The 12,391-nt window shown below is 36.1% G+C and overlaps 1 protein-coding gene across 1 annotated transcript in view; it reads left to right on the top strand.

Annotated features, from left to right (window-relative positions):
- LOC150075392 (uncharacterized) overlaps positions 1 to 5,031 on the top strand; it is a 64,722-nt gene extending 59,691 nt beyond the window's left edge. Inside the window, exons 9-10 of the mRNA XM_090388472.1 lie at positions 748 to 1,226; positions 4,638 to 5,031. Coding sequence (XP_090244598.1) covers positions 748 to 1,226; positions 4,638 to 5,031 — 873 coding nt within the window. The remainder of the gene's footprint in view (positions 1 to 747; positions 1,227 to 4,637) is intronic.
- The last annotated feature ends 7,360 nt before the right edge of the window (positions 5,032 to 12,391 follow it).

The raw sequence follows: 12,391 nt of genomic DNA, 5'->3' as shown, positions 1-12,391 counted from the left end.
TTTCATAATTTCATTAAATAGTTTTTTAATACCCACATAAATCAGTAATAATATTTAAAGTTTTATATGTTAACTTTCATTATTTAACAAATTGACTACACTACATTATCTCTAAACAAAATCAGTAAATATTCACATAGCCTCACAAACACCCTTGCACAAATATGCAGCTAATTTTGAGTCATTGCACAAAATAGTTTGTGCACTATTGCCACAGCAGGTTTTATGTGAAAATTTTGGCACCGAAAGGTGTACTTCATGCTGTTCACTATGTTCTGTACTCATTTTGAACATCAAATGAATTTGTGAATGAATTTTTTTCCACTGAAATAAATATAAATGAATTCAAGACTAATGTAGAAAAATATAACCATTTTAGTGTTCACAAGTGCTGGTGTTCCCTGAGGAAGCAAGCAGTGTTTTCTTATTTTCATAATTTCATTTAATTTTAATGTCAGGGTGTCTTGGTACTTATCAGAATCTCATGTTGTCCAGTATAAACCTAACTGTAACAATAATTACTTTCGTGGTATAATTAGTGTTCCTTTTTTCTATAATAGACTTGGAGATGCAAGTTCATTCACCTCTATAGAAAAGTTATAAATGAATTTTCACAAAATTTGTTTATATTTATTTAAATGGGAAAATTATTTTTCATTGCAATGAAATTTATGATTCTATTACATTATAATTTATTGGTCTTATATTGCCTTTGTCCAATGTATGTTTGTTTTTTTTTACTTATAGGGTATATTTTTAAAAACTGCAGACCAAGAAGCCGGTCTCTCGGTAGAAGAACCAGAATGGTTTGAAGATGATTTTGTATTGAATGCTAGTCAACAGCAACAAGAACAACTACTTTTACAGCAGTATCAACATTTGTATTATCGTCAAATTCCAAACAAGCCACCTCCTCCTTATACATTTCCACAGTCAACCACTGATATAACTGTTAGTACAACATCTAGCGCCACTATTGCTACATCTGTAATTAGAATGTCTCAAGAGCCCTTTTTTGTAGTTCCACACACTGAGAAAGAACTGGATAAGGTAGTTACTAAAGCTGCAGAAGTACTCTTGGAAGGTTATCAAAATGGATTATCTCTTTCAGATGTTGTGCCTAACACTGATTACTTGGAAGAAAAAGAGGAGAACACAGAAATTCAGAAGCAGTACAAACAATTCCTGTTTGATTTGACCAAAGAAGTTGCTCTTGATCTATATAGGTAAGTTTTTATTTTTGTTTGTTTCTTGCAAAGGAAATGAATTTAGTGGATTTATCCAATCGTTATACAAGATATTTAGAAATTTAATGTCAAGTGTCAGCAAGTATAATATTTATAAAGAGACCTTGTTTATAAACAACTTGATTAGAATATTTCCTACTGAAATAAAAATGCCCCAACATTCATTTCCAGTTTAGAAGAGTGTAACTTCTAAATGCACATGCAGTCGTTTTGAATATATCGCAATGTCCAATTTTTATGTGGATGAGAGTATGATATACTTATACCTTAATTAGATATAACCTGAGATTACAGATTTTGGAGTTACCCTACTTTGAATATAACAATAAAATGACCAGGATAGCAGGGACATACACCGATGAGCCAAAACATTATGACCAGCGAGTCATTATGCAAATCGAAGCAACTGCAGGTGAACTACAGCACGTGCGCGGGTCAGGACATGGTATAAAAAACACCTGATACTGAGCTCCATTAATCAGTGTTACTCTTGTTCTTCAGATAGGAAAGGCAGCGGACTTAAGCGAGTTTGACAAAGGCCAAATTGTAATGGCCAGACAACTGGGACAGAGCATATCCGGCACGGCTAGTAGGGTTCTCATGGTCAGCACCTACCAAAAGTGGTCTGAGGAGGGAAAACCCACGAACCGCTGGTGAGGTGTTGGATGACCACGGCTCATCGATGCTAGCGAAAGCTCTCCCGGATGGTATGTGGCAACAGAAGGGTGACTGTGGCGCAACTTGCCGGTCATTGGAATGCTGGTGACAGGAGTAATGTGTCACAACGAACCCCTGCTGAAAATGAGGCTGCGTAGCCACAGGCCACTCTGAGTGCCTGATGCTAACCACAGTTCACCGGCGACAGCACCTACAGTGGGCATGCGAGCATTGAAACTGGACCTTGAGTGACTGGAAGAAGGTTGTCTGGTCCAATGAATCATGTTTCCTGTTGCACCATGTGGATGGCCAGGTACATGTGCATCGTTTACCTGGAGAAGTGATGGAGCCTGGATGCACTGTGGGACAAAAACAAGCTGGTGGTGATGGTCATGCTTTAGGCGATGTTCTGCTGGGATAACCTGGGTCCAGTCATCCATGTGCCGGGCACTGATGTCTACCACCTACCTAAACATCATTGCTGACCAGATACACCCTTTCATGGCAATGGTCTTCCCCTCTGGCTGTGACATCTTTCAGCAGGATAATACGCCATGCCACACTGCCCGAATTGTTCGACTGGTTCGCGGAACATGAGGAAGACTTCCAAGTATTGCCCTGGCCTCCAAATTCCCCAGACATCAATCCCATTGAGCATCTGTGGTTTGTGTTGAAACAGCAACTCCGATCTGCAGCGTCCCACCCACCGACCTTACAGGAATTAAAGGATCTGCTGGTTACATGTTTGTACCAGGTACCACAAGACACATTTAGAAATCTTGTACCATCCATGCCTCACCGGGTATGAGCTATTTTGGCTGCACATGGAGGACCAACATCATATTAGGTAGGTGGTCATGATGTTTTGACTCATTGGTATATACTTGCTGTACTGTTATATATTTACTCAGAATAAAAAATTAAAAAAGCACTGAGAGACAAAGGTCAGAAATGGAGAAAGAGGTACACTTGAAAATATCTAAGAAGACCTACAAACCTTCCATTTAAACTTATCCAGAATAAAAGTTGGCATTCACAACTAGATCTCTCCACATACAGTATATCATAGTAAAAATATTGAAGCTGAACTTTTGTAGTTAAAGATAGTTTAAAAATAACCACTGTCTAAGAAGTTTCAACAGAATCCCAAATGACTTGGTGTTTTCAAATTCTCCTCCAATGCTAAGTCTAATCAAGCTCCACCTTTCCAAGATCCACATGTTACTTATTCTCAGTTGAGTACCACCACCCAGACAGCACTGTTTCACGGCTATTGGCCGATCATCAGTGGGTGGGCAGGTACCCTGGTAATGCAGACATGACGACCCAGTTGTGAAGTTAATCACACAATATGAGAGATGCCAAGAGGTGTAGTAACAATAAGTAACAATAGTCTTCTCTATTAGTGAAGAGTTACTTATTGAAGTAGTGCAATATCATGGCAACTCGTCGTGAAGGCAGAGCACAATATGAGAAACAGCAAATGATGCCAACAACAACTACTTTGTAGTTTATTAAGAGTTATCTATGGTGTATCTAAACACCGATATTATATAGATACCAAACTCTTAAAGTATTATGCCTTGTGCATTTATTTATTTTAAATATTGACATCTACACCTCTTGGCATCTCTCATATTGTGTGATTAACTTCACAACTGGGTCGTCATGTCTGCATTACCAGGGTACCTGCCCACCCACTGATGATCGGCCAATAGCCGTGAAACAGTGCTGTCTGGGTGGTGGTACTCAACTGAGAATAAGTAACAATAGTCTTCTCTATTAGTGAAGAGTTACTTATTCGAAGTAGTGCAATATCATGGCAACTCGTCCTGAAGGCAGAGCACAATATGAGAAACAGCAAATGATGCCAACAACAACTACTTTGTAGTTTATTAAGAGTTATCTATGGTGTATCTAAACACCGATATTATATAGATACCAAACTCTTAAAGTATTATGCCTTGAGCATTTATTTATTTTAAATACTGTATACTCTGAAAATGTGTGCTAAACTAAATGCCAATTAATGGCTACTTTTAGAAGGTAAACTGAGATGGGTGAATGATGAAAACTAGTAATTAGTAATATTGTCCTCTACTTTGATGTCATGACTCTAATTTCAATATGTCCATGAGCCGACCGGCCTAGCCAGGTGGGTAAAGTGCCTGCCTGGGAAAGGTCATGGGTTCGAATCCTGCCTCGGATCAGAGTAAAATGCAAAAACTTTGGGAGGTGTATTATGGCCACAGCAGCCGATGCGCCAACAACTAACAAAAAAAAAAAAGTCCATGAGAAAAATTTAAATTCACTATTAAAATTAAATCAAGGTTTTTTTTATATGCTGCATGAAAATATAAAGCCCTAAACTTAGTATATTAGGTAACTTTTTGGGTTCCTCAAATTTATGGATTATATCATCAAGCAAAAAAAAGTGGTTGGGGGGGAAGGGATAAATTTCCAGATCTGTGGAGAATAACTACTACACTTTATACAGATAGCAGTTTTAGTAATAACTTCATTGCTATTCAATTTAAGATCCTTCAGCTGTATTAATAAAGTGCATATCATTTATAATGTACTCACATACAGCATTTGAAATGCTCTTGTATATGTTGTTTCCATTATGATTTGTATAGCAAAGCTATTTTAATTTTGAAAGAACTTTGTTCTGCTTCAGAAAAGGTCAATAGGAAAATAAGAAATACTAATTAGTCTTATTTATTATTTTAGCGAAAAACAAAAGCCCATACCAGCATGGACAAAGACCTGGAAACTTACCCAAAAGTCTCCTTTACCCCACGATCCTGAGAAGTTCCTTTCTTCGGTAAAGAAAAAAGTGCATACACAGCTAGGTATGGGCACTGCCAAAATTGCTCATCGCAAAGGAAGTTTTACATCTGACTTCAAATTTGGTCGTAAAAAGAGGGACTTTCTTGATAGCATTCTTATTCAGGAATTAAAGGAAGAAGAACCTGAATGGGTGAACTATAATGAAGATGAAGCATCAGTGAAGATTCAGCTGTCTAACTCAATTTTTGATCTCCTTATAGAAGACACCATAAGACTTTTGGTCTCTTTAGAGAAGAAAAGAATGGCTCAAAGTATACCAGAAGTACATAGATAATATTGACTATTCTTTTAGTACCATAATTATGCATGTGATCAGAATTCTGTATAAAACGGCATTGTTTGTAAAATAAAGGTATTTTTTTTGCTTGTTGTTGTTACAAATTGAGATTTCAGTGAATTATTTTTTTCCAATATGCTATTATATAAAATACTCATGGATTCCAATATGTTTGGTTAAAAGCTAATGTAAATATATACAAATGTGAAACTATTCAAAACAAGTTAACAAAAATATTGTGTTTAGTTCATTCTTGGACACATGAAATGAGTACAGGTGGTCCTCAATTTACAAACTTAATGAGTTCCTGAGGTTTTTTTGTAGGTCAGTTTATGTTGAATTTTACTCTTGTAGATACTGAACACACTGTATATACACATATTGTATTATACTGTAAATAAACTGTTTTCTTACCTTAATCCTCTCTTGCTTATATGGCATCTAACATGCCAACATTTTTTAAAAATATTTATTTCTTAAATTTGGAAATAAAATCAATCTTCCAGTGTACCTTTCTCCACTAGTAGCCCCTAAATGATTATGCAGCATCTTCTGTTTTAATTTCAATATACTATGAATTGAAATCAATCAGTTTATTGCAATTCACAGTAGATCAAAATGAAAATTCTTATTATTCATTTCTGTTCAGGCAAGTGATAGCATCTGTGTTTCTTATACTCAATACTACCCAGGTAGCATCTGTGCCATAGTTTATCTGTGTTTTCCAAGTAATCTGCAATTACTTAGAAACAGATAAACTGTGGCAACACCCACCATATTTTCACATTTTGCACAATTTATGTGCAAACTAGACAATTTGCACATACACATTATTTGAAACAACCTTCAAAACATTTACATATTCCACAGAGCCCACATTAAAAATGTATACATAATGCATATCTGCAAAATGATTAATTTCATTCCAGGCAGCACTGATCATCTTTGGAGCTTTTAAAATTGATGCCCTGATCCACAGGCAGGATGAGGGATATTGTATTAAATGGCAAAAAATAAATAAAATACAAAAATAACCAATGTTAGGCTGGAGAGCATCTAGAAAAGGGTGATGCCTACCCTGGGAATTTTCAATTACCAAGAAAAGCTTGGAAGGCAGCTTCTTGTTGTTACAGGATACTTCCACCAATAAAGCAAATTGTTTATAAACCTAGTCCTCAAAAATTGACCAAGTCACTAGCTTTTAGCATTAGGCTTCCAGAATACTTGAAGAGTAGCTTTACATGTTACATAAGAAGCCCCCACTTGCATTATCACACAGTAGGAGTGTTAGCTTGTCTTTAGATACCTTAAAACCAGGCATATTCTTCTCTTTAGTAATGTATGTTCTTTCAAATCCATTTCATCTACACTGAAAATTTGATGCATATAATAGTTCCTCTTACGTTTTTGCACACTTAAAATGAGTGCCTCTGCCTGAAAAATGGACCCTGCTTTCTATCAGCTATCAGTACAGATTTTTCTCCATAGAATTTTGAAACAATATGATATAAGAATAAATAGAAATAAAAATTACTCAATCTGATAATGCTCACAATAGGCAATCGTTTGTGCCATTTTAAACTGAGTAACACCCATATCTTGTTATCTGTAGGCATAACCTGATTACAGCTTAAAAAAAAAAAAAAAAAAAACCAGCACCAGTCTAATCTTATTAGTTTTTGAGAAAAGTCACATAAAACACATGCATTTTATGTGACTTGCCCTATATATATATAGTACAATTCATGGTAAACAAGTGTGATGCAAACGTTAGAATACTACCAAAAAAACTGACAATTGTCAGTTTTTTATGACAGTATTCCAATGCTTTTCCTCATTCAGCAGCAGCCTGCCTCTGCCTCTCTCATGCCACATTATTGAAATTTTCAAAATATAAGCATTACCACAATATATGCATGTAGGATGTTTCTTCACTAATACTCCCCATGAATTTAAACAGATATTAAAATAATAAAATGAATTCTACTATCAGAGGCAAACCATTAGTGATCCATTGTACCTGGTATCTATGGTCTGAGAGCTCTAAACCAGACACCAAAATACATCAAAACTCCGAGTTTTTAATTTACAGACATTGTGTCTGTAAATTAAAAATGAATACAAATAACTTCCGAAAATCAAAAAATTCTAAAATTTATTTTTAGCATTTTTGGAAGTTATTTGTATTCATTTTTAATTTACAGACACAATGTCTTCTCCCGCTCATTGGAGTTCTGATGTATTTTGGTGTTGGGTTTAGAGCTCTCAGACCATAGATACCAGGTACAATGAATCACTAATGGTTTGCCTCCGATGGTAAATTCATTTTATTATTTTAATATCTGTTTAAATTCAAGGAGAGTGTTAGCGAAGAAACATCCTACATGCATATTGAGGTAATTCTTCTCATTATTTTGAAAATTGAACAATAACGTAGGACATACTGAGCCTTGTTGCTCTTGCACTTACTAAGTGTTAAACTAGCTCAACAATTACTAAATTTTTTGCATTCCAGTAGTCATAAGCTCATCAGAGCAGTTATCCATTTATTTTACATGAAAACTTTATTAATTTAGATTAAGATCTAAGTTATCTGAATTTCTACTAAGCCAACAAGCCAGAAAAAAAAAAAGTGGAACATTATGAACTGTTAAAAAAATGTATGACTACAAGTGAGGAATTTCACAATAACCTGCAGCACTGATCTCAAATCTGTTTACACATCAATGTGTAGGCCAACAAGTTGTGTCACTCACCAACCAGTGCTTGAAATGAAAAATATGAACTAGTGGAATGTAAAATTTGGCAAAAAAAAACAAAATTGATTTTTATCAAAAGTTTATCCAACATAATTAATGTTTGATAAACTTTTAACAAAAATTATAATTTAATCTTGTTTCTGGTTTTCAAAAAAAGAAAACTACTGCATGGTTGAAGGATATAAGAACAAGCTGTTGCTGTTGTAGGTTTTAAGGGGCAAAAGCAACTAAGGCTATATTGCTCTATAAATTGCATGTGTTCTGTGGTTGGTTTTCTGTATGAAAAACCTGAGTTTCAGGAGAAAAAACCATGCCACCCTCTTCTGAGACCAACTAACTCAGCCACATTGTGAAAAAGGCCCATAATTCCTCACATCATCGACAGGACTCAAACTTGGGTCTTTTCCACCTGATGTGGGGAGGACAGCAATTCTACCAACTGTGCTACTCAAAGGGCATATAAAAACTAGATTTGAGATTGACAGATAACTTCTCTGATGAATTCTCTCCCTTTCCTGATGTGGAGTGTGCTCAGTTATGCACCTTGGAAGAAAGATGCCAAATAATGTAAAACTTTCCAGTTATTGTTTTAGTTTTAAGCCACAAATTGTGACCCAGAAAATTAGACCATAATGTGTGGCAATTACAATGGATTCCGGTTATTTGAGCCACCGGTTAATCGGGGCAGCCATTTATTTGGGGCAAATCTTAAAAAACAGACACCAATCGAGAAAATAACCAGGGTTTACTTCACTTAATTGGGACAGCATGCCGCAGCACTGGAGATTACCCTACGATTGTCTCCGACGGTACCACGTGGTTCGGTCAAAATTCTTGAGGTCACAACTATAAAACAATTAGCAGTCACCTGTTTATTGGGCTTTTCTGTTAGTGAAATCTATCATAAACGGACAGGAAACTCAATCTTACTGAATTTGCGATAATATCGACTGGTAAAATGTGTTCACATCCATGAAATCTTCAATCATATAAAAAAAATTAATTTTCAGATCTCTTCATTCCTATTTTTAACTCGTTACTCCGTTCTTACTTGCGCACATCATGTTACTTGCAATTTGTGTGTGCCGTGTTTTTGTTATTGATTGCTTATCTTTTTACTGTTTTAAATTTTAACCCCTACCCACAAATGTCAGTGAACAGAAATGTTAACTAGTTAGTATGTACATATTACAGTACGTATTAATCATTCCGATTATCACGTATATTCTTCCGATTTTCACGTATCATTTAATTTTTTTAATTGGTAAGGTAATAAAGAGTAAATTTGTGCTTAATATATCTTTGCTTTTATAGCCTGTGGATAATATTCCTCCTATTTTCACTAATTAGAATCGCTATTTAATACAATTAAAATTCAATTCACAAATGTGATCACAATGACCAGCGCTTACTACACATCATATAGTGAACGGACTTTACTATGATGAGTTCGTCGTAACGTGATTTGATTGTACAGTGAACCAATTGTAAGGGGGGGGGGGGTACATTGTATTTTTAACTATTTACGTGAAACTTCGGATAATTGGGGCAGCCGCTTAATCGGGCCAAAATGCACTAGTCCCAATGTGTCCAAAATAACCAGAATGGACTGTATTACAAAAATTTTACTAAATTTATCTTATTAGCTCAACAATAACTAAATTTCATGCATTCCAGTAATCATAAGCTCATCAGAGCAGTTATCCATTTATTTTTAATTGTATACAGCCTTCAAACCATGCAGTAAAATCCTTTTTCAACACAATACATTAGTTTTTTCTGGAAATAAGTTTATTTACAGTTTTAAAGAAAGTTCAGTTTCTTTTGGATTTCAAAGAGGCCTACCAAATTTATCAATAAGTTAAAAGCCGCAATTGTGGATCTTCTCATATTTAGTGCATTGCATGCTGGGGTCTTATATCATGTTGCAGACCACTTCAAAATAAATAAATTCTTCCATTTCACATATAGAGAAATCATTTGCCCATTTTTAAATGTGGTACTGGTTGCCATAAGCAGTTACAATAAAGATGTAAACACCCTGAAACTTTGGTAGTAGAGCTTATTCTGGTTTTAAAATTCAGAAAGTTGGCTTTTCACTGTGAACAGACTTTTGGTGCAGGTGTCCTGGTGCCAAAAAAAACTACAAGCTTTTTTACACCTACATATGTTTTGACAGGTACAGCAATGAGCCAAAACATTATGACCACCTACTTAATATGATGTTGGTCCTCCTCGTGCAGCCAAATCAGCTAGTATCCAGTGAGGCATGGGCGCTACAAGATTTATAAATGTTTCTTGTGGTATCTGATACCAACACGTAACCAGCAGATCCTTAAACTCCTGTAAAAAGTTTAAGGATCATGGTTGAGACACTGCAGATCGGAGTTGCTGTTTCAACACAAACCACAGATGCTCAATGGGATTGATGTCTGGGGAATTTGGAGGCCAAAGCAATACCTGGAAATCTTCCTCATGTTCCGCGAACCAGTCTCGAATTCGGGCAGTGTGGCATTGCACATTATCCTGCTGAAAGACGGCACCACCCGTTGCCATGAAAGGGTGTACCTAGTCAGCAATGTTTTGGTAGGTGGTAGACGTCAGAGTGCCTGGCACATGGATGACTGGACCCAGGGTATCCCAGCAGAACATCGCCCAAAGCATGACACCGCTGTCACTAGCTTGTTTTCATCCCACGGTGCATCCAGGTGCCACCACTTCCCCAGGTAAACGACGCACACTTACCCATCTGTCTGCATGGTGCAACAGGAAATGTGATTCATAGGACCAGACGACCTTCTTCCAATCACTCAAGGTCCAGTTTTGATGCTTGTGTGCCCATTGTAGGTGCTGTCGCTGGTGAACTGTGGTTAGCATGGGCACACTCGGAGCGGCCATGCAACCCCATTTTCAGCAGGGTTTTATGTACTATGTGTTGTGACACATTACTCCTGTCACCAGCATTCCAATTACTGGCGTGTTGCACCACAGTAGCCTTTCTGTTGCCATGTACCATCCGGAAGAGCCTTCGCTCACCTTGATCATCGATGAGCCGTGATCGTCCAACACCTCACTGGCAGTTCGTGGGTTTACATTCCTCGGACCACGGCTGACCATGAGCACCCCACCAGCTGTGCCATTTCGGATATGCTCTGACCCACTCTTCTTGCTATTACAGTTTGGTCTTTGTCAAACTTGCTTAAGTCCGCTGCCTTACCCATCTGAAGAACAAGAGTAACACTGATTAACAGAGCTCAATATCAGGTGTTTTTTATAGTGTCCTGACCCGTGCAAGCGCTGTAGTTCACCTGCAGTTGCTTCGATTTGCATAATGAGTCGCTGGTCATAATGTTTTGGCTCATTGGTGTATATTTCATGGTTATGTTGGATTTATTTTATTAATCACATTATCTTTTCTCTTTTTTACAGGGAATCCTTATAATAAAAATTTATCTTTTAATATCAGTGTTATTATAATATTTTCTTTTTTTTAACCCACTGCTCCAGATTGCAAATATTTTCATTAGCTAATACTATTATTTAACCAGACCTTTATCTTTATCTATCAAGGTTTGGAATAATGAGAAAAGAAAAAATATATATATAGAATGCATCACGAAGCAGATAACTTTAAAATACTATTCAATTATGAACAAATATTTTCATGACAATTTTCCTGTTGCCCTATTTTATAATTCCTATTCTATGACACACAGTAATTGCCTATTATTAATTTGATCAAAGAGATCAAGTACATTCCAACTGGAACACAGATTTCTATTAAAAGTTAATGTGTGCAAGAATTAATGCAATGCAATTTGCAGAATTCTAACAGTAATGTGCAGAGCAATGGAGGTTATTCTTAAAGAAAGACGGTGGTTATATTGAAGTGTACGGTTAAGTAATTAAAGTGCATATTTTTACATGATCACTATACTACCACAGTTGTTGAAAGGGAAGGAATTCTGCTTTCTTCCATACCCCCACTCCCCCATATTGGATGATTAATCCTAATACAGGACATCTTCTGGCCACATGTGTGGGTAAAAAAAACCTGGAATAATTCACAAGGAAAACCTTGCTCCCTCCATCTGAGATCAGCCATCTACAGTCCCAATTAAAAAAGCCTAAAGAATTTCTCTAGTCACAGACAGAAACTGAATCTAGTCTTCCTCAATGAGCAACAAGGGAACAATGTAACATGCTGATTAATCTGCCATAGAGGATAAAATACTTATTAAATAATTTCTTCTTAATCACGTGCAATATAATTCAATTTTTAGCTTATGTATATGTATTTAACATTAAATTAGATAGTATGAATCAGAGCTGAAATACTCAATATGTTCTACGTTGATAATAATATGTAAATTAATAAGAGGAGTTTACCTCAATATAGTACGTGGAACACTTCCGTATGATACCCTCCTTTTCTGGAGGGTATCATACGGAAGTGTTCCACGTACTATATTGAGGTAAACTCCTTTTATTAATTTACTAATATTAACATTAAATTATAAAATAGTGTAAATACACCATAGATAGCTCATAAAAGAAAAACTACAATCGTAGTCTAAAGGCATTGATGAAATTGTATC

Source organism: Mastigoproctus giganteus, chromosome 14, assembly GCF_048544385.1.
Source record: "Mastigoproctus giganteus isolate SK-2022 chromosome 14, ASM4854438v1, whole genome shotgun sequence".
Classification (NCBI taxonomy): Eukaryota; Metazoa; Arthropoda; class Arachnida; order Uropygi; family Thelyphonidae; genus Mastigoproctus; species Mastigoproctus giganteus.
The sequence above is the reverse complement of the archived record's forward strand: the minus strand, read 5'-3'. Positions and strand labels throughout refer to the sequence as shown.